The sequence below is a fragment of the Sminthopsis crassicaudata genome, chromosome 5 (assembly GCF_048593235.1).
Source record: "Sminthopsis crassicaudata isolate SCR6 chromosome 5, ASM4859323v1, whole genome shotgun sequence".
In the NCBI taxonomy this organism is placed as follows: domain Eukaryota; kingdom Metazoa; phylum Chordata; class Mammalia; order Dasyuromorphia; family Dasyuridae; genus Sminthopsis; species Sminthopsis crassicaudata.
In genome coordinates this window covers 143,982,537-144,006,405 of record NC_133621.1, presented here as the reverse complement: position 1 = coordinate 144,006,405, position 23,869 = coordinate 143,982,537, and the positions used below count along the sequence as shown (strand labels likewise).

Sequence of the window (23,869 nt, the reverse complement as noted above, 5' to 3'; positions counted from 1 at the left end):
GTAAAGTAAAATTTCCATAATCTTTCCCAGTATCTCTAAATTGTGATTACCATTATCCATCCCATATGCTTTGAATCAGCTCCAAATTAATTACCAAGCTTACATACTTCCTATTATTAAAAGAGTACCTCAAAATATATTACAAAATCAGATTTTTCATATATTGTTAGAAAAAAGCAATGCATTTGAAGTAAAAAAACATAGATAAATCATCTATTAGGCAAATCATTTATCTCCCTGGGCCTCAGATTACTCATCTGTAAAATGAAATGGCTAGACTAGATGTTCTCCAAATCCTTTCCATATCTAATTCTGTAACCCTATAAAATTCAACTGTGTAAATATCTATTCTATATTTCCAATATTGAACAGGCATAATCATATCATCTTTCTCCTTCCTCCAAGTTAATGTCACTCACTTATTTATCCATAATTTCTTTTTGGTCCAGAATTATGACTGTTGGCATATGAAATTTCTGTTCAAAAAACTCCTACCAGTGAAATTTGCGTTGTCTTACTAAGTTATTAAGGTATGAAAGATTAAGTGACATTTACTTGCACAAAGTCACAAAGCTAACCCCATGTGAGAAAGAGGATTTGCGCCCAGGTCTTCCAGAGTCCAAGGTTTGCCCTCTATTCACCATTCCATGGCATCTCTCTAATGACTGTCTAGGAAAACATTAATTTTATTTATTGTTCACTTATTTATTAAGTGTTTTATGCCCATCATTTAAATATTGGGTAAGCAAAATTTCCTCCTCCAAAATCCAACAACAAAATGTACTGAAAGAAATAATTTAAGAATCGTTAAACAGCCTGAAAACTTTGATTAAAAAAAAATTAAATATCACAATTTAAGAAATTATAAAATAAACATATATATCTCAAAATCAAAGAGCCAAGTTGAAACTGAAAAAATTCACCAATAACCTCCTAAAAGAAATTTCAAAATGAAAATTCCCTGGATTATTGAGAAAAATTTGTCAACCATCAAAGAAATCATTCAAATACTCTAGAACCATGTCAGAATCATGCAAGATGTAGCAACTATCTTTTTTAAAAAATGGAGAGCTTGGAATATGATTTTCTGGAAGGCAAAGGAGCTAGGATTACAAGTGAGAAGAATAATCTACCTAACAATATTGAACATAATCCTACAGAGTAGAAATAGTTATGATTATGATTCTAATTTAGTGTTTAATTGGGGATTTTAATTTGACATTTTTCTCCTTCTTAGTTAAATGCCCTATTATTCTGATTTTTCTTTTATTAATATATTTATAGAGGTAAATTTTCCCCAACAAAGGAAAAATAATATTTAAATAACCCTATTTTAGAAAAGGAAATCATAAATGCCATAGAAGACTTCCCTTAAAAAAAAAAAAAAAAAAAACTAACAATAAAACAACAAAAAAAATCAGGACCAAATGAATTTTTAAAGTTCTAAATATTTAAATAACCAATAATTCCAATTCTATATAAACTTTTCAGGAAAAACAAGTAGAGAAGTCATCTCACCAAATTCCTCCTATGACATAAATATATCATTTGGACACCTAAACGACAAAGATCAAAAGACAAGAAAAACTATACTAAGAATGAGATTACAATAATATATCACAAAGATCAGACAACCAGGTTGGATTTATACCAGGAATGCAGGGCTGGCTCAATATTAGGAAAATTATAAGCATAACTGATCATAGCAATAAGAAAAATAACAAAAATCATAAGATTATATCAACATAAACATCTTTTGACAAGATACAATAGCTATTCTTAGTAAAAATACTAAAAAGTACAGCTATAAATGATACTTCTTAAAATGATAAGTAGTATCTATCTAAAACATAGAGCAAGCATTATTATTTTTTTTTTTATTTAATAGTATTTTATCTTTTCCACATTCAGTCTCCACAATTCTTTTTCTAGATCAGGATAGCATTTTCCAATCCAAGCCAATTGCCTTGTATTGCTGAGAAAAGCTGAGTCTATCATAGTTGATCATCAAACAGTGTTGTTACTGTATTCAATGTATTTCTGGTTCTGCTTATTTCAGTATCAGTTCATACAAGCATAAGCAATATTTCTTTTTTTTGATAATTTTTAAATTTTATAATTATAAAATTTTTGACAGTATATATGCATGAGTAATTTTTTTATAACATTATCCCTTGTATTCATTTTTCCAAATTATTCCCTCCCTCCCTCTACTCCTTCCCCTAGATGACAGGCAATCCCTTACATTTTACAATAAGCAATATTTCTAATGATGATAAACTAGAAGGCTTATCAATTAGGTTCAGGAAGGGAAGTAAAAAATCCATTATCATCATTATTTTAAAATTTTCTATCAGAAATACTAGCTATAGCAATAAGATAAGAAAAAGAAAATGAAGAAATAAGCATAGGGAATGAGGAAACAAAATTATCCCCTTTCTGCAGATAAGATGGTATGAATAGAGAATCAAAAGAATCGACTAAAACTAATCAAAAGTATTAACAACTTTTAGCAAAGTTCATTAACATTTCTATATATACCAACAAAATCCAACAGGAAGAGAGAGAAATTCCACTAAAAATAACTGGAGAAAGTATAAGATTCTTGGGAATCTTTCTGTTAAGTTACACACAGCTCAATATAACTATAATTATAAAAAATTCATACAAATACAGATCTAAACAACTGGGGAAATATTAATTGCTTATAAGTAGGCGAAGCCAATATTTTAAAAAGGATCAATTCTTAGCTAAATTAATTTGCTTATTCAGTGCCATACCATACCAATCATTCTACCAAGGAATTACTTTACAAAGCTAGAAAAAATTAGCAAAATCATCTAGAGGAACAAAAATTTATCAAGAGAATTAATGGGGGAAAAAAGTAAAGGAAGGAAGACTAGCTATGTCAGATCTTAAACTATACTAGAAAATAGTAATAACCAAAACAAACTGGATAAGAAATATATTAGTTCATCAATGAAATAGGGTAGGTATATAATATACAGAAGCAAATGAGCACAGTAACCTATTGTTTGATGAAATCAAAAACTAAGTGATTGGGACGAGAACTATTGAGTCCACCAAGAAAACAATAAGAAAAAAAAAAAAGCTCAAAATAAGTACATGATTTAGAAATAATGATATCAGAAACAAATTAGGCAAACATGGGGGAAAATTATATCAGATCTATGAATAGAAAAATTCAAGACCAAACAAAAGATAGCAAATATTTCAGAAGCTAGAATACATAACTGATTACATTGAAGTCAAAAGTTTTTTAATAACCAAAATTACAAAAGCCAAAATTAAAAGGAAAGAAGAAAACTGAAGGGGGGAATTTTATAGAAAGTTTCTCCTTTATCAAGGCATCAATCTCAAATATGTAAAGAACTAACATCTGAAATGTATAAAATAAGCCAAATGCATAAAAATAAGATCTAATAGCCAATTGATAAATGATCAAAGCATCTGAATATGCAGTTGTAAGAGGAAATCAAAGCCATCAATAGTTATGTGAAAAAATTTTCTCCAAATCATTAGTAGAAAAATGCAAATTAAAATAATTTTGAGGAAACACCTTATAACCATCACATTATATAAAATGATAGAAAAGGAAAATGACAAATGCTAGTGGGGCTATAGAAAAACAGGAACACTAATGCATTGTTGGTGGAACTGTGAACTGGTCCCACCACTCTGGAGAACTACTTGGAATTAGGTCCAAAGGACTAAGAAACTTTGCATACCCAATTACTATTAATTCTTCAGCACGAACAAAGTAAAGAAAAAATTAAAGGATCCATATGTAAAAGAACATTTATAGCAGTTCTTTTTGTAGTAACAAGGAATTAGAAACTGAGGAAATGTCAAAAATTGGGAAAAGACTAAACAAGTTATGGCATATGATAGTAGTGGAATATAATGATCTCAAAAAGAGCTGAGAAAACATATAATAGAATTAAAGTGAGCAGAACCAGAAAAACATTATACACATGAACAGCAATAAGCTTAACAATAATCAAGTGTAAAAGATTTAGCTGCTCTGATCAATCTAAGAACTCATGATGAAAAAATGTTATCCATCTCCACAAAGAGAACTGATGGGCTCTGTGTGCAAACTAAAACTTTATTTTTTTTTACTTTATTTTTCTTGCTTCTTTCCCTCCCCCCCATTTACAACATAACTACTGTGGCGATGCTCTGCAAGATTTTTATGTACAATGAGTATCATTTTCTTGCTTTCTCAATGGGTGGGGAAAGAGTGAAGAAAGATATAAAACGCACAGATTTTTTTAAATTATTTTTTGAGTAAAAAACCTAGAATATGCCACTAGTGAAATTATGAAGTTCTTAAAGTATCATAGAATATAATTTGGATTACACTCAAGAAGACAACAGGCATATAATCTAAGAATATCAAAAGACAAACACAATGCTCTTATATATACCAAAATAGTCATAGGCGAATTCGGACAGGAGTTGAGGGAAAAACAAGTGGGTACCCATTAATTGGGAAATGGTATAAAACAAACTAATGAATAGAATAATTTATAAATATTTGGGAAAACTTTTATAAACTGTTGCAGAATAAATTAAGTAGAACCAAGAAAACAACACTCACATTAATCACAATAAACAATACTAACAATACTAAAAGACATTACATTTCAGATAAATGTATCTATCAATCTTGATTTATCACATGCTTCACTGCTGTTGGTTTAAAAAAAAAGTGTGGGCTGAGATTAGAAAATGCTATATGAGCTATAAGTTTTTATTTGTACAATGATTTACTTTTAGTTAATGCTACTTCTTTGTTATAAGATAGGATTCTACTGGGGAAATATTTGGAAGTAAAATATGAAAATTTTTATTTTATGTTGAAAATATTTATAATTGAAGGCATTGATATAATTCCTTCAGTTCTATACTTTGATCAAATATTACATTTAAAACAGAGAGGCAGATCAGAAACAATGTAATTCAATAGCCCAGAGTTCAATAAGGAGAAAATATAAAGTACTTAGGAAAGAGTCCTTATTTAACAAAATCAGTACAGAAAATGGGATAGAGTCTGACAGAAATTAGACTTAGACCAATACCTTATACTATCTCATAATACATTCTAAATGAAACATGACATTAATAATAAAGAACATACAACACACAAAAAAATAGTCATATACCTTTCACAACTACAGGAAGGAGCTAAGTTCTTAATCAAACAAGAATTCAGGGTATAATAGATAACTTTGACTAATTTAAACTGAACGGCTTATATAAGCAAAAAAAAAAAAAAAAAATCACTGTATTTATGATGGAAAAACGGTGAAATGAAGAGGAAGGAATATTTTTGTCAATTTCCCTAAAATAGAGTTTAGCATTCAAGACATTAACAATTAACAGATATATACATATATATGCATATTTATATATGTATATACACATGTACAAATAAACAAACAATAATCAAAAGCACTACTCAACAGATAAATGTTCAAAGAATATCAACAATTCTCAAAAAAAGCAAATTATTAAGAGTACTATGAAATAATGTATCAAATAAAAAATAAGAAAAATTAAAATAAAAACAATTCTCAGAAGTTGGCATACTGCATTTCATGAAAATTGGCAAAATTACAAAATATGGGAATATTTAATGTTAGAATAATTATAAGGAAATAACACTCTAGTGTATTGTTGGTATAACTGTGAATCAGGACAACCACTTCAAAAAGAAACTTGGAGTTATAGATGTATCAAGTGACTAAATGTACATACTCTTTATTCTATAAAACTTTTACCAAAAAGAAATGATTGAAATGAAAAAAGCATACATATGAATGTTATCTTTGTATGTGTGTGTATATACATATGTATGTATATACACACACAATATACAAATATAAACACATGAAAACACCAAGAATATTTTCACATGTGTCATATATCATGTGTCATATATGTTGCCATAAATTTGACAACAGTCTTGGTTACAGCAAAGAATTGGAAACAAATCAGATGCCACTGACTGGGAAATGACTAAACAAATTATAATACATAAAAACTATAGAATATTACTATACTATAAGACATGATATATGTGATGAATACAAAGAAGTATTTAGGGAATTATCGTGATGCCTAGTGAAGTAAGAAGATACAATATAAACAGAAACACATACAAAATCAAAAGTAAATTGTTGGGAATATCACTAAGAACAAATGACATAAAAAGACAACCCAACTATACTCCTTTTTAGAAAGGGAAGGTTCACAATTTTGGTATATTGCACATTTTTCAGATATATTAATCAATTTTGATGATATTTTGTCTTCAAAATATGTTTTGTTTCTCTGGAAACACAAGAAGATATGATATTTGGGGAAATTTTGATAATGTAAAAAAAATCAATAAAATTTTCTTTAAAAAATAATTACTTTAAAGAATGAGAAAAATTAATTTTATTCTTTAATTATTTCTCAGTTCCAACTAATTTCACTTTTACCTACTTTCCTCAACACTGCCAAAAATTTGTGGTACAAAACTTATCAAGTTCATGTTGCAGACACTTCCCAATAGAAAACTTTTATGCTTGAGGATATTGATCTCTTCATTTCAATCCCTGCAGTAATAAAGTATTATCCCTTTCCTCACAGGAAACAATATTGTGTAAAAGAATAATATCTGTTCTCTTCAAAGAGTCAACACCTTGGCTCCAATCTCCTTCAGAAAGACAAAAGTTTTATCACCAACTCTCCTAATATACACAACAGAAACTTGCCCAGTGCTGATGTAAATTCCAAAGTAACTGCCTTTTAGACTAATATCATATTTCCAATGCTGCAAACTGGGAAAACAATAATATTAAAGCAAAGGTTTCAATTCAGAAATTTTTATACTCTAAAAATATAAAGAAATAGGAAACATATTTAAGAAAAAATTTTTATAGGCAGCCCTGCAGAAACAGTTCAAGCTATAAAATTCCTGAATACAATGAATCATTAAGTTTCAAATGCTCTGAATTTCCTTTTTACATGAAGTCAAGCACTTAAAAGTTTCTTGATGTTTCTCTAGATTTCCTTATTTTCCAATGCCTGTTGTCTTTTTTTCACCTTAGAATCCTGAAAAGAAATCTGACAAACCAGGTCTGATCACAAAATGATGTTTAATATGATATTTAGACCAACTAAAAACTATTTTCAGTTTGTTGACTTAATAAGTCAGCTTTTGTAAAATTACATACACAGGTACACACACATATTTTGTCATATATGCTTTTTGCTAACCACTTTAAAAAATAGTTCTAAGAATACTATGTGCCAAGTTATTGTGAATGCATTCTGCTTAATTTTTAACCTTGATCATAACCACATGCTTTCTCCCCTTCCCCAAGATTTCAATAAGGTGCTGGGCAGCAATATGAACTAGTCAGTTGAATTATTTCTGAATACCTTCTTTTCTTACAATACACTTAAACCCAGAAATATTTCAACCATTCCCAATTTCTCTCTCAAGGGCATTCATTCATTCTATTCAACAAGTTTTTTTTAAAGAATTCATGTTCTTCCAAAAAGGTAATATATTAACTGCTATAAATATCAACCAATCATGAACCTTGTTCCTATTATAGCCAAAGCTTTAATAATATTTGGCATCTATCTTCCTCACTACTGAATGGCTCCCTCCACCCCCAATCATCATAACCTCTCATCACCACCATTTTACTGGCACCAAAGTCACAGGATAGAAGATTATTTTTTCCTTAAAAACAAAACAAAACAAAACAAAACAAAAAAAAAACAAAGTGTTTAATATCTTATGGCTAGCTACAGAGCTAAAGTGAGAAATGTGCAAAAAAACAAACCTGAAATTTCTTTATTTTAGGGGAAAAAAAAATAATGGAGTCCAACTCTAATCTCCAGAAAAGGACAAAAAAATTCCCACCATTTTCTCTATTTACTCAGTTAATTTTTTTTAATCACATAAGAAATTTATGCAGTATCTTAATCAAAGAACACATATCTACCTCTTCATTCTAATTCATTTAAAGTGATCATTTTGTCTAAAAGATTACTCTTTATATACTACTTCATCAAATTAAATCCCCTTTATAAACACATTATATCTTAAAGCATTTTGCCTAAAGCATTTTATTTTTAATTTTAAATTAAACTACTGTTTCTATAATTTTAAAATGCAAAAATATATTTTAATGACAAAAAATTGTTTGCTGTTCAATTACAAAATGTCAGTATTCAATATATATTAACTAAACACGATAAAGGAAAATGACATAACTTCTTTAATACTCTCAATATGTAATAATGTTTAGTACACATATTTCTAGTAAACAGTAGTAAATCCATTATTTATTATACCAAGATAATCACCACAGCTTTATTTCAGTTCCAAAACAAAAATTTCTTGGTTCCACTTCATATAGCAAAATACTCATTTGAAGTAACTACTTAAAGTAATAATCATTTGATTGACAGATTAAATAATTGCTTTAAAAATACTTCTGAGTCATTTTGTCCTTACCTGCAGGTATGAACCATTACCGCATGCAGTGACTGTTCCATTTCCTAGCACAGACTTGAAGAAGCATCATATCTATCTCACAGAATGTGACTAATCTGTGGGTTCGCAATTCCTAAGCTATTTACAAAGGGCACTCCCTTTCCATATAACATGTTAAGCACAATAAAAAACTCAGTTTTTCAACCTAGATTTAACAGATAACCTTAGTAATTGTATACCAGCCCCCTAAAAATAAAAATAGAAAAAAATCTAATGTTAGCAATTTCTGGAAAAAACCAAATGCTTCTTTATAAAGAAATTTTTTTTAAGGTTTCAATACCTGCTATACATAAGCCAGCAGTATGCTATATAGTGATTTGCATGCTGCAGCTGATTAGGTTTCACTATTTGTTAAAAAACAAACACATAATCCCTCTCCAAAGAAACCAATATAATACACACACACATACACGCACACACACACATACACACACACACACAAACACACACATACAGCACAAAACCCAGTATACAATGAAATATATTATATCAAACTTGACAAGAAAAAAAATATACTGGCTTGCTTCTTAGCAGTGCTACACCATTAATTGTTCATGCAAGAGATGTAGCTGTACCTTTCTGAAGAGGACGACTTCTCAGAGTTAACTGACATCAGCAGCTCAATCTTCTGCTTGATTTCTGGAAAAATCAGAAAATATTCACAACCAAGATTGCCTGCCCTTACTATCCAAAGTCTTTTATCAAGAGATTTTTCTTCTCTAATCCCTTTTGTTCAGAATGAGGCCACAAGATTCGCAGTACTTCTGTAAAGACTGAGATTCAATGGTGCTATAAAGGAAAAAAGCTCCAGAGGCATCAGGCCTTGCTAAACTATGCACATGACTGTTTATGAAAGCAGGAAGTACCATTTCTTTTAGGCAGAGGGGTGTTTTCTCTTTTAAGGCTGACCTGACATAAATTTGAAAGACGTTTTGGGTTTTTGCAATTTTAAGTTCAAAGGATAAATTGTAAATTATGCAAAGACTCAACCAAATAGCTTCCAGAGATTAAGTAATTAAATTCCAGACAGAAACAGCCATATATTCATCCCTAAGCTGCCTCCATTTCACAAGACCTGAAAAATATGGCTCTGTGAATCATTTTTGTTACTTAAGAATAAAACATTCAATCACTATCCCAATTTATAGATTAAAAAATAAAAGATGAACAAGGATTACAGTTCCCTATTTGTCCACAATTAAAAACATGTACAGTGTAGCATTTTCAAACATAAGTTGAACGATTACTCATTTTATACCTTAAGAGTCCTACCCCCTCCTTCTGGCTCAATACAGTATACCAAGGAGCAGGAAGCCCAAGTAAATGAGCTGATATATTATACTTTGCCTTTTAGGAAGAGGCTGACAATGCCATCCAAAAAAAAAAAAATGTAAATGCTAGTTCAAATTTACTTAAAAATAATTCCTGATCCTGAATTGAGAAAGGGTAGATAGAAAAAAAGAATATAAAGATGAAAAAAATTTTAAATCTATTGTCTTATAAGAAATTCAATGAATTCAAGCACGCATGATATGTGTATAAATACTTGTGTGTGTGTGTGTGTGTGTGTGTGTGTGTATATGCAATTTACTGGATTTTTTCTCTATACAGATCTTTATGATGGGTATCTATCAATATAAATATATGTATGTTGTATTTATTTTCTGTGTATATCTATCATACAGAAAGAAAAAACTAGACTGTATATGTATATATGAATAGAAATAGAAATAGAAAGGAAGTAAAGAAAATAAACTGTATATATACATACTTGGGTTCAGGGAATAAGTTAAATATTATATATTATATAGTAAATTTTAATATACATTACAGGTATAGTCACAGGTATCTTTAAAAAAAAACACACACACCACATACTATGAAACTACAGCAAAGTTGCTTAACTTCTTAGGCAACTCTCCAAAAACATAAATAATTTCTCTGAAAAACCATTCTAAATGTATTTTTATAATACCAAGCTCACAACTAAACACTCAACAGAATTTTACTGAAGTATTTTAAAACTTCAAAGTAGATTTCTCAACATAGTAATTTTTTTAAAAAAGATGAGAAGACTTGGCGAAGGAAAATAAGTTCAGAGAAAAACAATTCCCACAAAACAAATCTTAAAGCTTCAAAGATACCTGAATCTGAACTCAGAAACCCTAATAAAAGATTCAGGGGGATATAGAGAAATAAATAATGAAAATCACTACAAAACTGTATAGGATTCCCTATTATTTGGTATTAAAACTTAGGAGGGTAAATTTAAATTTAGTTAGTTTTGTATTATTTTTCATAAAAATACCAAATTTCCTTTCACTTTCATGACTTTATATAACTTCAAAAAATAGAAAAGTCAAACTTTTAAAAATACTAAATATAACTTCAAAAAAGAGGTCAAATATTTTTAAAAGTTCAGCATTTTAAAAAAATTTTTATAAAGTTTAAAATTACTGTAATATGTATAAATATATTTATCTATTCAATGTATAACTAGCATCATCAGGGAAATCCCTGGGTCTGCTGAATAGAGGCAACCAATCATGGTACTAGATATGTGTAAATTGGATCCATAGGAAGTGAGTCATTCTGGATCCTTACTAAAAAGCAAACATAACCAAGAGATGGTTGGTCCTTCAGTATCATAAACTCAGTGCATTGTCAGTCAAAGTTATTTAACAAATGAATCTCTTTGAGCTCATTATATGGGATAGACATATAAGAAAAAGTTTCCCTGTGCGTGTGTGTATCCTCTTTAACATATACTGTCTTGGACTTCAAATGCCTTTTTTCACCCCCACCCCCAATTTCTCCCCAGTCACCAAACCTTTAGCAATGGTACTGTATTCAGATGACAATAATCTGTTCTTACCTAGACAAAACTAAAACAAAATCTCAAGTCCCAGGTTGTCTTCTGTTTTGTGTTTTTTTGAGCCCAGGTTACCAAACAGAGATCCTTGAGTAGTGTTCCCTTCCCTCTCCCATCCTTTTCTTTCCCCCCTCCAGTTACAGCTAAATTCAAGAAATAAAGAAGGGCTGGCTCCTCTGTAGGTAATATTCAAGGAGAATTCTCAGGATACCATCTGCTAGGAAGATTACGCAACTGAAAAGACTAAAAAAGCCATGAAGACCTGGACTTAAATTTGAGTTTTTTGTACAGGACAGATCTGAAGTACAGTCCTACAAAGTTATCTTTATGTCCCCTACAAAATACAAAGTGATAGGATGTCATTTCATATTTTCATTATTTGTCAAAGTGTACTTCTGAGTCTTTTGGTTAGAGTATTTCTTTTGGGGGTTGAGGAATTCAGTAACTGTACTATAGCTAATATCTAGATACCTTGAATACTTTTCTCCAAAAGGGACCTTATTAATCCCTTTATAAGGAAAAATTAGACATAAGCTATACTCTACTTTTATTTAAGAAGTTGTTTGTTTCGTTTTGTCTTATCTTGTCTTGTCTTGTCTTTCTAGAACTTGGGGAAGAAAGTAGGGATGGAATGAACTAGACAAGTGTGAGAAAAAACCTGAAAGAACCCAGAGCCAGAGCCCTTTTATGAGAAAGGAACAGCATTTCATGGGTAACAAAAGAAGAGATTATAACATTTAACACAGAATAAGAGAGGCAATGAATGCAAGGTTCAAGTCTTGCCTCTGAACAGACTTTGTGACCCCTGAGCAAGTCACTCAACCTCTAAATATTCCAGACAATTCTGTTAGGTTACAAATTTCTCAATAGTTTTAGCTCTGAATTGGTAGAGGAAATTTCCTTCCCTCAGGCTAGCTTCCTATAACAATGAAATTACTGGTCCAGATCCTCCCTAATTCTGACTGAAGTAATGTAAATTATAAAAGTCCATAAAGGGGGGGAAGGAGGGGGAAAGAGAGATGGCATAGTTTATATCGTAATTCTCAACAACTTCTAGAAAGAAAGGTTCTCACCTTAAATCCATGGTACTCAACCCAGCATATAATTATAATGACTACACCTCGGCAACATGTATAGTGTACCCAAAAACAAGGAGCGATCCCAAGTATTCAAGAAAGTCTAATCAACATAGAAGAAAATGTAAGTCATTATAAGAAAAAAAATAAAGAAGTAACTTGGAAAGCAGACAATGGTAACAGAATGTTCAAGACACAAATACAAAAGATGACTCCCAGACATTTAAGCAAAACCTCAAAGTAAATTACAAGTTGGACACAAATTCAACTAGAATTCCTAGAAGAGATAAATCAAAAAAAAATTATTTTAAAAAGTTTTCCAATAATTTTATAGGGAAAAGAAAAAATGGAAAAGAAATAATAATGAAATAAAGAATTAGGGAATGAACAGTTTGGCATGAGAGGTCCAAAACCTTGCCTAAATAATAACCTACCTGAAAATTAGAATGGAGGAAACAGAAGCCTTTATGATGCAACAATAACTATTAAAACAAAGTAAAAGAAAAAAAAAACAAAAAAAAAAAAAAAAAACAGAAGAAAGTATCTAATAGCAGAAACATCTGACCTGGAAAACAGATCAAACAGAAAAAAATTTATGAATCATAGGGGAGTTTGAATGTCATAACCCCCCCCCCCCCCCCGCAAAAAAAAGTTTAAAAATTCTATGTTGAGAAATCCCAAAACTTCGCATATCTCTTAGAACCAAAGAACAAAGTGAAAATAGAAATAATACACAGATTACTTCCTGAAGAAACCCCAAAATAAAAATTCCCAGAAACCTTAAAACCAAAATTCAGAGCTTCCAGGTAAAAAGGGAAAAAAATACTCCGACCTTCCAAAGAGGAAGAATTCAAATACTAAGGCACTTCAATCAGAATTGCTCATAATTTAGCACTAATAAAGGAGCAGAGATCCTGGAATATGATATTCTAGAAGGCAGATGACATGAGTTTATAGTCAAAATTAAACTATCCAGCAAAACTATATACACACACACACACACACACACACACACATATATATGTATGTATATGTATATATATATATATATATATATATATATATATATATAAATTCAAAGGGGAAAATGGATCTTTAATAAACAAGGGTCTTTCAAGCATTCCTGTTGAAAAAACCAGAGCTGAAAAAAATTATGAAGTTCAAACACAAGAATGAAAAGACACATTAAAAAAGATAGCCAAGAAAGAACAATGCTAACAGACCAAACAGTGATAAATTGCTCATATTCAAATACAGGGGGAAGATACTTTCTCTGCTCTGAACTTATCAGAATTAAGAGTTCATTAAAAGTTCAATTACACTTAGGTATGGTTTTCTTTAATCTTCATGATATAAGGAAAAAAACCAGAGAGAAAGAGAGAATGTGGAACAACTTGAAGGGCAAGAAGAAGGGAAAAGAAGCTAAATGAAAATTATCTCCCATAATCAGTATAACACAAACATCTATAAAAAAATAAAAAAAATAAAAAATAAAAATAAAAAGCAAAGAAGTAAGGGGAAAAGCGGACACCTGAACTTCAATCTCAATCTCATTAGAAGTGGTCAAAAGAAGAACATGAACACACACACAGGGTTGGGTACATAATAAATGCATTTCACTCAACAGGAAAATAAGAGGGAAAGGTGAAAAAGGAAGAAAGGTGAATTAGTAGGGCATATTAAGGATTAATTATAAACAAATGCTAAGGATATACAAAAATATAGCCTTTTTTGAGGAGGTAAAGAATGGGAATCTGAGGCTTGTCTATAAATTAGGGAATAGATGAACAAATTATGGTATATAAATATGAAGGAATACTATCGTGCTCAACCCTTACCAACATAATGACCAAATTTCCAAAGTACTAATGAATAAACATACTACTAACCTTCTGATATAAAGAGATGAAAGACTCAAATGCATAATAAGATAAAATATTCTGGGGGGATATGACCAATGTGAAGATTTGTTTTGACTTACTATTTATGCTTAATGGATTTAGTTTTTCTTATGTTCACAATTGGGAAAGAGGTTGGAGGATAAGGAGTCAGATCTTGACTGATTAAAAAATCTTATTTGGGGAAAATAGAAAATTATGAATAGTATGTCATAAAACAGTGAAAATATTTACAAGAAAGTTTGGCATTAAAACTGTTTTACAATCTGGTTTAACCTACTTCTCTAAACTTATTACTAACAGTAATAATAGTAGCTAATATTTATATAGCACTTTATAGTCTGCAAAGTAATCTACATTATTTCATTTCCTTTTCACACATTCTTCAATCTACTCAAACTGTAATCTATCTCCCATCTCTGTACTTTTACATAGGTTATTTATTAGATAAGCAACCTCTAAAACTAGTTAGTTCATCAGTATCTCTATATCTTCATAGATACCTCAAAACTAAATAAAACAACATAATCTAGATTGTCCTTGGGAAATGGGAAAATACATTTAATGACATTAAGGTTATATCTCAAAGACCTATCCTTAACATCAAAATGCCATATACCTGAAAGTCACTAAATATCATTGTCTCTAGAGAAACAAAACTGGAGGTCACTAAAAAAGCATAAAACAGGGGAGTATAGTAGATAGAAGTAGTCTAAAATATATTACCAAGAAAGAACCACAGAAAAGAAATAGCATAAAGACTATCATAAAAGTGTAAAAGCAGAAAATTAGATTAGGCAATAACGTAGTAAAAGAAATGGAAAGCTTGTGAACAGCAAAATTGTTCCAATGGTACTCACATAATATTAATAATGATGATAATAACAATGGTGATGATAACGACGACAATGATGATTATAGCTAGAATTAATATAGTGTTCTTAAGTTCTACAAAGAACTATACATATATTATATCACTGGAACTTCATCTGTAAGGTAGATGCTATTATTAATCCTACTTTAAAAATAAACTGAAGCTGAGGATTAACTGACTAGCCTAGAGTTATATGTCAAGTTTCATAACTATATGATAAACATATCTAACTCAGTATGTTGAGTAGATCACTACTCCCATGGAAGATTCAAAGAGGACATAGACAAGATTTCCCTCAGAAGAATCTGAAGCACTGGAGAAAATACAGTGATAAAATCAAATCCACAAAAATATCTAGAATCACTATTAAAAAAAAAAAAAGACTTGAAAATTCCCATATATTTCTAAAAATAAGATATATAACCAACAACAAAATGGATAAAGAATATGAAAGGCAGTTTTATAAAATAATGACACAAAATAACAATAATCAACAGAAAAATTATTAAGATACCCCAGTAATTAGAAAAATGTAATTAAAAAAAAAAAACTCAGATAGCATATGATAGCCATTAAATCATGAAAGATAATTGTAAAGGAATAAAAACATTGGCAAGCACTATAGCATATTGGAAAGAAAGCCAAAGTCAGGAAGCTTCTTCTAACATACTAACAAGCTCCCAGTGATACAGGTAATCACATTTGTATTGATATATATATCCAGCAACAGATAAAGCAAAGATAAAGAGAAAAAAAAAGAATTGAAAAACAGTGAGGATCGGGTGGGACAGAGAGAGAAAGAAAGGGGAAATAAAAAAAATGGAAAAAACAGCAGGGCAAGAGCTGGCAGAAGAAAAAGAAGGAAGTAGTAATAGTAGTTGTCATGATCATTATAGCAAGCATTTATTCAGAGTTTTAGGGTTCAAATCACTTTATAAACATTGTCTCATTTTATCTTCCTAAATACCCTACAAGGAAGATGTTATCATTATCCTCATGTTATAGAAGATGAAACTAAGATGGGAAAATTAAGTGACTTGTCCAGGGTCCAGTTTAAGTATCTGAGCCAGGATTTGACTCCTTAAATCTCAGCATTGTATTCTCTATTCCACTTAGTTGCCTAAAGAGGCAGCAGGAAAGAAAGAGAAAGGAAGAGGAAGGAAAAGAAGAATGACAGAAGAGAAAAGGCAGAAAAATTTAAAGTTGACAATGCTAAGAGAGGAAAAAAAAAAAAAAAGATGCTAACAGAGAAAAAAAAAAGATATAATGTCATACTACTAATGGAGCAGGGGATTCATCCTATCTTTTTTTTGAAAACAACATGGCAATACATAATTATAGTCTTTGGAACTCAAGGAACTGACCACTAAATTAGGTCATGAGAATATTAATAGGAACATACAAACATATTCAAATAGAATTATTTGCAATTTTTTTAAATCTGGAAATTAATCCTTGTATCATGTAATTCAAAACAACTGTGGCACATCAACATATGCCATAGATAATTATAAACATACAGAATGCAAAGAAAGGAGATGATTTATGAAATAATACCAAAGGAATAAAGAATAATGAAAATAACACATATACTGATTTAATCATAAAGTTATACCATTATGTATCATTGGATTCTGCTCTGAGAATCACCTTTGACTCAGAAGGAAGAACTTTTTTGCTCTATCTTCCCAGAAGGCAAGTCTCTATCTCATCTGGTTACCACCAGTTTCCAGACATGCCATTACACACATAAATTCTTGGTTCTAGTTCTTCTTTTTTTTTTAGTTCTTATACACAATACACAAATTAAGAGTGATTCTGCACAGGCCTAACTCTCTAGCTAACTCAGGTACAGGGAGAATTAGCAAATTAATCTAGTCTTTATGGGCATGTGCAGTATGCTCAGTTGATGCAATATCCAAGTAAAAAGACATTCTGTAATTTATTTTGGTCTGCTAACCATGAGATAAAAAGAAGCCTTTTGATTGAAGGGGAAACCCTAATTGGGCTGCATTCAAAATGTACTAACCAGCCAAAAAAAGCCTCTTGCCTTTGCTCCTTTCCTCCTTATCAATATTTATGTAGAGAAAACTTTTTTTAAGTCTCCAGATGGGCACAAATTTGATTCTCTCCATTCAATGGCCCATGAATATGGGTCTTCTGTGAAGATTCTTTCCTGTTTTAAAGGTGTATGATTGACAACTATGATTTTGTGAGTTTAAGGTTAAAATAGTGAGTCACAGGAGGTCTAGGACTAGAAACTGGGTTTTGCACAGATAGCTTAAGATTAAGCCCTGGGAGAAACAACCTCTGGGATCAATTCAATAGTAGTGACTACTCATTCCAGTTACTATGCTGCATTTGAGAGTGAATTTGGTGGGACCAATACTATGTAGAAATCATTTTAAATGTGAGCCCAGTCTTCCTAGAGACTGAAGTCAAAAGGGGGTAGAGTGTTAGCAATCCCCAGGTATTTATAGTATACTTCGGTTCTTGCTATATCTTCATAGAAGGAAAAAAAAAAAAAACCTTTGTAAAAGCTAATTATTGTTATTTTGTTAAACAGAAGACAAGTATATATCACTAATAGTTAGCCTAGATTAAAAAAAAAAAAAACTGAAAGAGGGCTATAGGTGATGGTATTAGAGAAAGATAATCCAACTATTCAGGGATATCCCAGAACTCTAAAAGGAAAATTTAGCTGGCTTTACCCTAAGAGAGTTTAGTCCAGAGTCTTGCTGCGCATTAATGGATCTTCTTGCCTCCTCTAGAACCAAAAAGAAAAAAATTTTTTTTGTCAAGATTGTTTATGTAATTTTATTAAAGGATATACTAAATGGCACTATGTACCAGAATATGGCATTGTCCTAAAATTTTATCCATTAATAGTATTTCTGTGTCATGAACAGGGTACATACGGTATGTTATAACTAGCTTATCCCTTACTCTTGAAAGCGTATTTTTAAAAAAGCAATAGATATTTCTTCAAAACCATTTTTAAATGTCTTATAAATTTATAAAATTATAAATTTACAAATTTCACAAATTAAGTTTTCTCTATTTATACAAAACATCTTGTCCTATACTAAATGTTCTGTGAAGATTTTGCTACAAGCTAAATCCAGATATTCTGAGAGGAAAAACTGGTGAAAATACAAATCAAACATAAGTTTAAGATCAAAAAGTTCTGAAGATTTGATTCAATATATGATAACATGAGTTATTCTGCACTTTTGAGCACAATTTACAACTAACATCAAATTATTTAATTTACAATTTGTGCATTTAGTAAAACACTGTGAGCTTCAAGAAAAAACTTCTGCTTGCCAAATATTTTAGCAAATCAGAGATTGATTAGCCAGTAAGATTTTTTTGTTTCAGAATCATAACATACATTGAAAAAAAAGAGTATTTCTACATAAATAGCAAAAACAGTAAGAGGGTTCTTATATGAAAAGGATGAATCTCCATTTCATATCACATAAGTTTTTACACATATAAATTCTATATATTATTCTCAAAACTGTCTTGCCTGTTTGTGCTTACTTCTAAAACTTGCCTTCTATTCTCTTCAGTGTGTTTTTTTAAAAAAATATTTCAATGGTCTTTATTTCACTAATGGTATCCTTCCATCCCCAGATCCTCTCCCCCTAATTAAAAAGTGAAAGAAAGAAAAAAAAAAACCTTGTCAAAAATAAGCATAGTAGGTCAAGCAAAATAAATCCACAGACAAACAAAAGTTTATGTTTTTTTTTAATGCACCTTAAGTTCACTGCCTCTCTGAGGAGGTGATAACATGCTTCACCATAGGTCCTCTTGCAACATGATTGATTGCTGCACACTGATCTGAGTTCTTTAAAAATCTCTCAAATTTATTTTTCCTTGTAGTACAACTGTCCTTATATAAACTATTCTGGTTCTGCTTACTTTATTCTGCATCAGTTCATACAATCCCGAATTTGATGAAATTGTTTCTTTTGTAATTTATTATCCAATTTTCATTGTATTTATATTTCAAAATGTGTTCATTCATTTTTCAAGTGTTTAAAAATAAAAAAGCAATTCTTTTCTTTTGCTTCTTTCGATTCCCCCTTATCATCAGGAGGTTTGTTTTGTTTGTGACTATTTCCTCCTTTTAGCATACTTCTCTTAAACCATAACCCCCTCCCCCCCTTTTCCCCATGCCTATTGAAATTTTTGTATTTCTATGCCTTGAAGGAAGGAGTGGAGATGGAGAGTAAAGAGAGAGTGGTTCAATTCTTCTACAACTACTCTTCTTTCATGCTAGTGTACTCTTCTCCATACCACCCCCCCCTCTTCCTCAAAATGCCCCCTTGAAGACATTAAGGTTTTGAATGGAAATTTGTTCTCCCCCTTTCAGAATATTTGCATTACATAATCTGAACGCCTTTATGTTTCAATTTCAGACTTCTTATGAGCTCTATTTTTTTCATCCAAAGTAACTGTATATCTTCTATTCCTATTAAGGTCTATTTTTACCCTTTATTTTAAGTACAGTAGTCCCTTGAGACTAGGTATTAATTGGCTCCAAGAAGCACAATAAGTAGTAAAAACAAGTATGGAATGAATTTTTTCTCATAAGGAGTACATCTCCAGTCTACAGCCTAACCATTCCTCCCAAACAAGTTTCCAAAAAGATCAAGTTGGACTTCCAGTTGCATAGAAACAAGCCAGGCCAGCTTAGCCCAGTTAGGCTCCTCCCTTTTTGACCTAACTTACTTTGAGATTTCAAATTTTCATGTCATAAAAAAAGATTCATGATGTCCAAGGCCTTCATATTTTATCCCCACCCTATGCTGTCCAAGGTTCCTTAGTGGGGAGGCCTAGGTGTGGAGGAGGTAAGAGCTCTGGCCATCATCCAGGGCTTGGAGCTGCCAAGAGTCTTGGATCTGCCACCTCTGCCTGGGCTCCCATCACCAGCTGTTTCTCTTCCTACTAAGGATGCTAGTAGTTCCATGTCCCTTCCAGCACTTCTGTTTTGGAAGCTAGAAAATTGCCACTATATAGTCCTGCAGGAACTACCTTGAGATCTGCCAGCTGACAATCATTATGGGCTCCAACCACACAGTCCTGCACCACTGCTTTGATTGGGGAGCAGCTTCTCATGGCCAAGGGCAATGGAAAGGGGTGGGGGAGACCAAGAGGCAAGCTCAAATCCTGATAGCACAAGCAACAACCCAGTGCTACGGGCCAAACAAGTATCAAGTACTAAAGTTTTTTTCCCATCCTCGAAATGCATGGACAAGTTTCAAAATAATAACAAGTGCTGAGGTACCACTGTGTCATGGACAGTTTTTATTTTAAATCCTTTGTTATGCCACAGCTCTCAGTTTCCATAATTATCCTGACCCAGTCCTGATTCAGTTTCCCTGCTTCTCAAAGCTCAGTCCTCCAAAACCTCCTCTCTCTCTTTATCAGAATATTTGATAAAAGATCTTATGTTTTAGAATATCAAAATGCCTCAACCCATCTCAAGCTACCAGAATGTCAGATAACATCTTCTCAAGATGCCTCTCCCCATCTCAGGGGTTCTTCCCCCCCATGTCTCCCCTCACCCTGTCAGAACCAAATAGAGTCCCATTCCTACTCTCAGCACCCTGACTCCGCTCCTGCCTCAGTCTATCCTCCCCCTCCCCCCCAGTCTGAACCATGTATATGTCATTGAGAACTCTCATTGTTTGCTGGATTCTTGGAAATGATAGTCTCATTCAGTCTGAGACTAAACCATGGATCCATTTTTCCTAGTAAATCTCTTCCATTTAATAAATTATTAAATACTCTCTAGTCTCTATCCTGCCTCAGTTTTTCTGGCATTATACCTGTAATTTAAATATTATGTGGATGACTGTTGAAAACTATTTTTTGCACACATTTTGAAAATAAAAGTCAATTTTTATTAAAAATGTTTAAAAGTAGGTGGAAAATATTTAATAAAATAAATGAAAATACAAAAGAACATTAAAGAAAGAACTGCTTCTTCTTTGGGGGCAAGCTGTAAATCTATCATAATTTTTGACCTTTTTTTTCTTTCATGTACTTATCTCCCCAAAATTAGTTCCAGAAATGGAGCTTTGTTCACAGTTAGAGCCATCCTCTGCTTTTGTGTGGGATGGTCATTCCTGCTTGGTTTTACCCTGGCTCACTTGGATACTTGAGATGACCCCTTCATATTCCATGGTGAGTACTCTTTCCCCCCAAAAGAATCATTGAGGATCCAAGTGCTTGCCTAGCAATCTTCCAAACTCCAGGATATTTAAAGTAAAACTGAAGTCCTTGAATGATAAGTATATTTGAATTTAAAAGAAAATAAATACCAACAAGATATTAGATTATTATGCAGGAAGCAGAAACAAGCCCTGCCTTTTTATCTATGTGGTATAAATGGTGATATATAGTTCTTAACTTCTAGTTTAAAAACTCAAGATTTAAGAAAATGAATACTAACCGGTGATATGGGCTCAATTTTCTTCAAATACAGATAAAATCAGAAGTCTAGAGAACTAAACAAGTAGATGCTTTAGAAACACAGTAAATGTAATAGCAAATTTCAGAATTCTTATAGTGTTTTACCAAATGACAGACCATTAAGGTTTTCATGAAAATACTTATATAGAATGCCAATTCATATTCTGGATCTTCATTACAATGCAGAATTCCTTATTCTGCTAGTATTTATCAAATTTGTAAATTTTCACTTTAAACATAATTTTCCTTTATTCTTTTTTTAAAAATAATTCATGTAAAAGTATTAAAGTAATATATTATTTCTAAATCTTAGATACTTTTACATAACATTATGAAATATCAAATATTTTAACAAAGTATATGAAAAATATGCTTTTTAATTATTTACTAACAATTTGTAAAGATTCTTACTACTTATGTTAACAGGGTTCTCCATGATCATATCAGTTAAACAAAGAATTCTTCCTCTTTTGCAGCCCCAAAATTAAGATAAACATACAAATATACATGTCAAACTACAACTAAAATCATAAACTTGCAGCATCCATTATGTGAAGAACAATTCTTAGAAACTATCTAGGATAAACCTTTCATATTAAAGGGGGAAAAATTGATGATTACTAATCAATGGAACTATCAGGATTCAGATTTGTTCTTTAGGTTTCATCTTAGCACCCTTTTCAAAGAAACCCCAATGTATGTCTACATTATACCAATCAATAAATATCTCCAAAGTAACTATTGTGTTCTAGGCACTAATCTAAGCAAGGGGATATACAGATATAGATATGTAAAAGAAACAGTTTGTACTCTTTAAAAGCTTTCCTGCTATCAATGAAACACTAGATTGCATATTTGCATAAATGCATTGAAGTACTTTTTTAGAGCCATTTATTCATAGATGTGGCTAAATTCCTCCCAGTCAATTTAAAATACAAACCCTATTCTTCATCCTTCTCTCCAACTTCATTACATACATTCTTTGCATATTTTTTACATAAATTTTCCTCCTAATCTTTTAACATCTCTAAGGGACTGAGAAGACCACAGAAAAAAATCAATTCAACTTGTCTTTCATATCACAACATAACCGAGTAATAGCTACATGGTAAACTTCATTATATCATTTATTCTTCTTCTAATCCAAAAGTTGTCATTGGTAACATGTAGCACCATGATTGTTTCAATTATACATTGTTCCATTTTCTTGCAGGCTCTGCAATTTTAACTTCTTCTAAAATCATCAAGATTCCATAATTTACAGCCAGTGAGGACTCAAAAAGAGAATGATATGTTAAGAGATGAGTTTTTGCAATAATGAGAGATCACTGAAAGTATTAAATTTTATAATGTTATCCAGCCCAATGTTTTCTCTCATTTAATTCCAGCCCCAGGTCACAAGTCATATGCAACATTTGTCCAAGAGAATGAACTTCAGAATGAAAAATAAACCTACTACTATGTATCAACTGCATGTAGCTGCTGCTCTTGCTCCAGTAAGAAAAGCATTGCCAAAAGTTACATGGCATGATATCTTGGGGTGTCCATTTGAGGAGCAATTGTTTTAACATGTCAACAAAACACCATAGAAACACTAAGGAACTACCAAATGTATAAGTCCCCAGAAAAAATTCAAAGGCACACTCCTTTTCAATATTTAGGATATGAAATATATCCTAAGGTGCTTACAGTACAAAAACTTTCTTTAAGAACAGAGAAGTTGAACACCTTAAATGACTTTCAGAAATTGATAGGAGATATCCAATGGATTTGTCCAGTGTTAGGCTTAAATACCTATCAATTACAACCATTATATGACATTTTAAGAGGAGACCCTGCTTTAGACTTACCATGCCAGCTTACTCAAGAGGCTTTGAGGGAAGCTGAACTGGCTTTATCCAATGTGGTTGAGTCACTCAGAAATCCTTGGAAACATCAGGTTTTGCTACAAAAGAGGCACCCACAGCACTCCTTCAGCAAAGAAACAGTATGATCGAGTGGGTGACCCTCCCAGCACAATCAAACCAAAGCCTTATTCCTTACTCAGTGCTTGCAGCTAGAATCTTATTAAAGACC

The 23,869-nt window shown here is 31.4% G+C and overlaps 1 protein-coding gene across 7 annotated transcripts in view; it reads right to left on the bottom strand.

Moving 5' to 3' along the window:
* The window catches only part of SRPK2 (SRSF protein kinase 2), a 274,052-nt gene that overhangs the window by 179,259 nt on the left and 70,924 nt on the right, over positions 1–23,869 (bottom strand). For 4 of the 7 annotated variants that reach the window (XM_074268417.1, XM_074268411.1, XM_074268413.1 and 1 more), the window contains one exon: positions 9,163–9,226. The exons of 2 other annotated variants lie outside the window; for them this stretch is intronic. In XM_074268417.1, coding sequence (XP_074124518.1) covers positions 9,163–9,200 — 38 coding nt within the window. In that variant the 5' untranslated portion in view covers positions 9,201–9,226. Of the gene's footprint in view, positions 1–9,162; positions 9,429–23,869 lie in introns of those variants that run through there. One more of the 7 variants, XM_074268418.1, reaches the window with a different exon arrangement.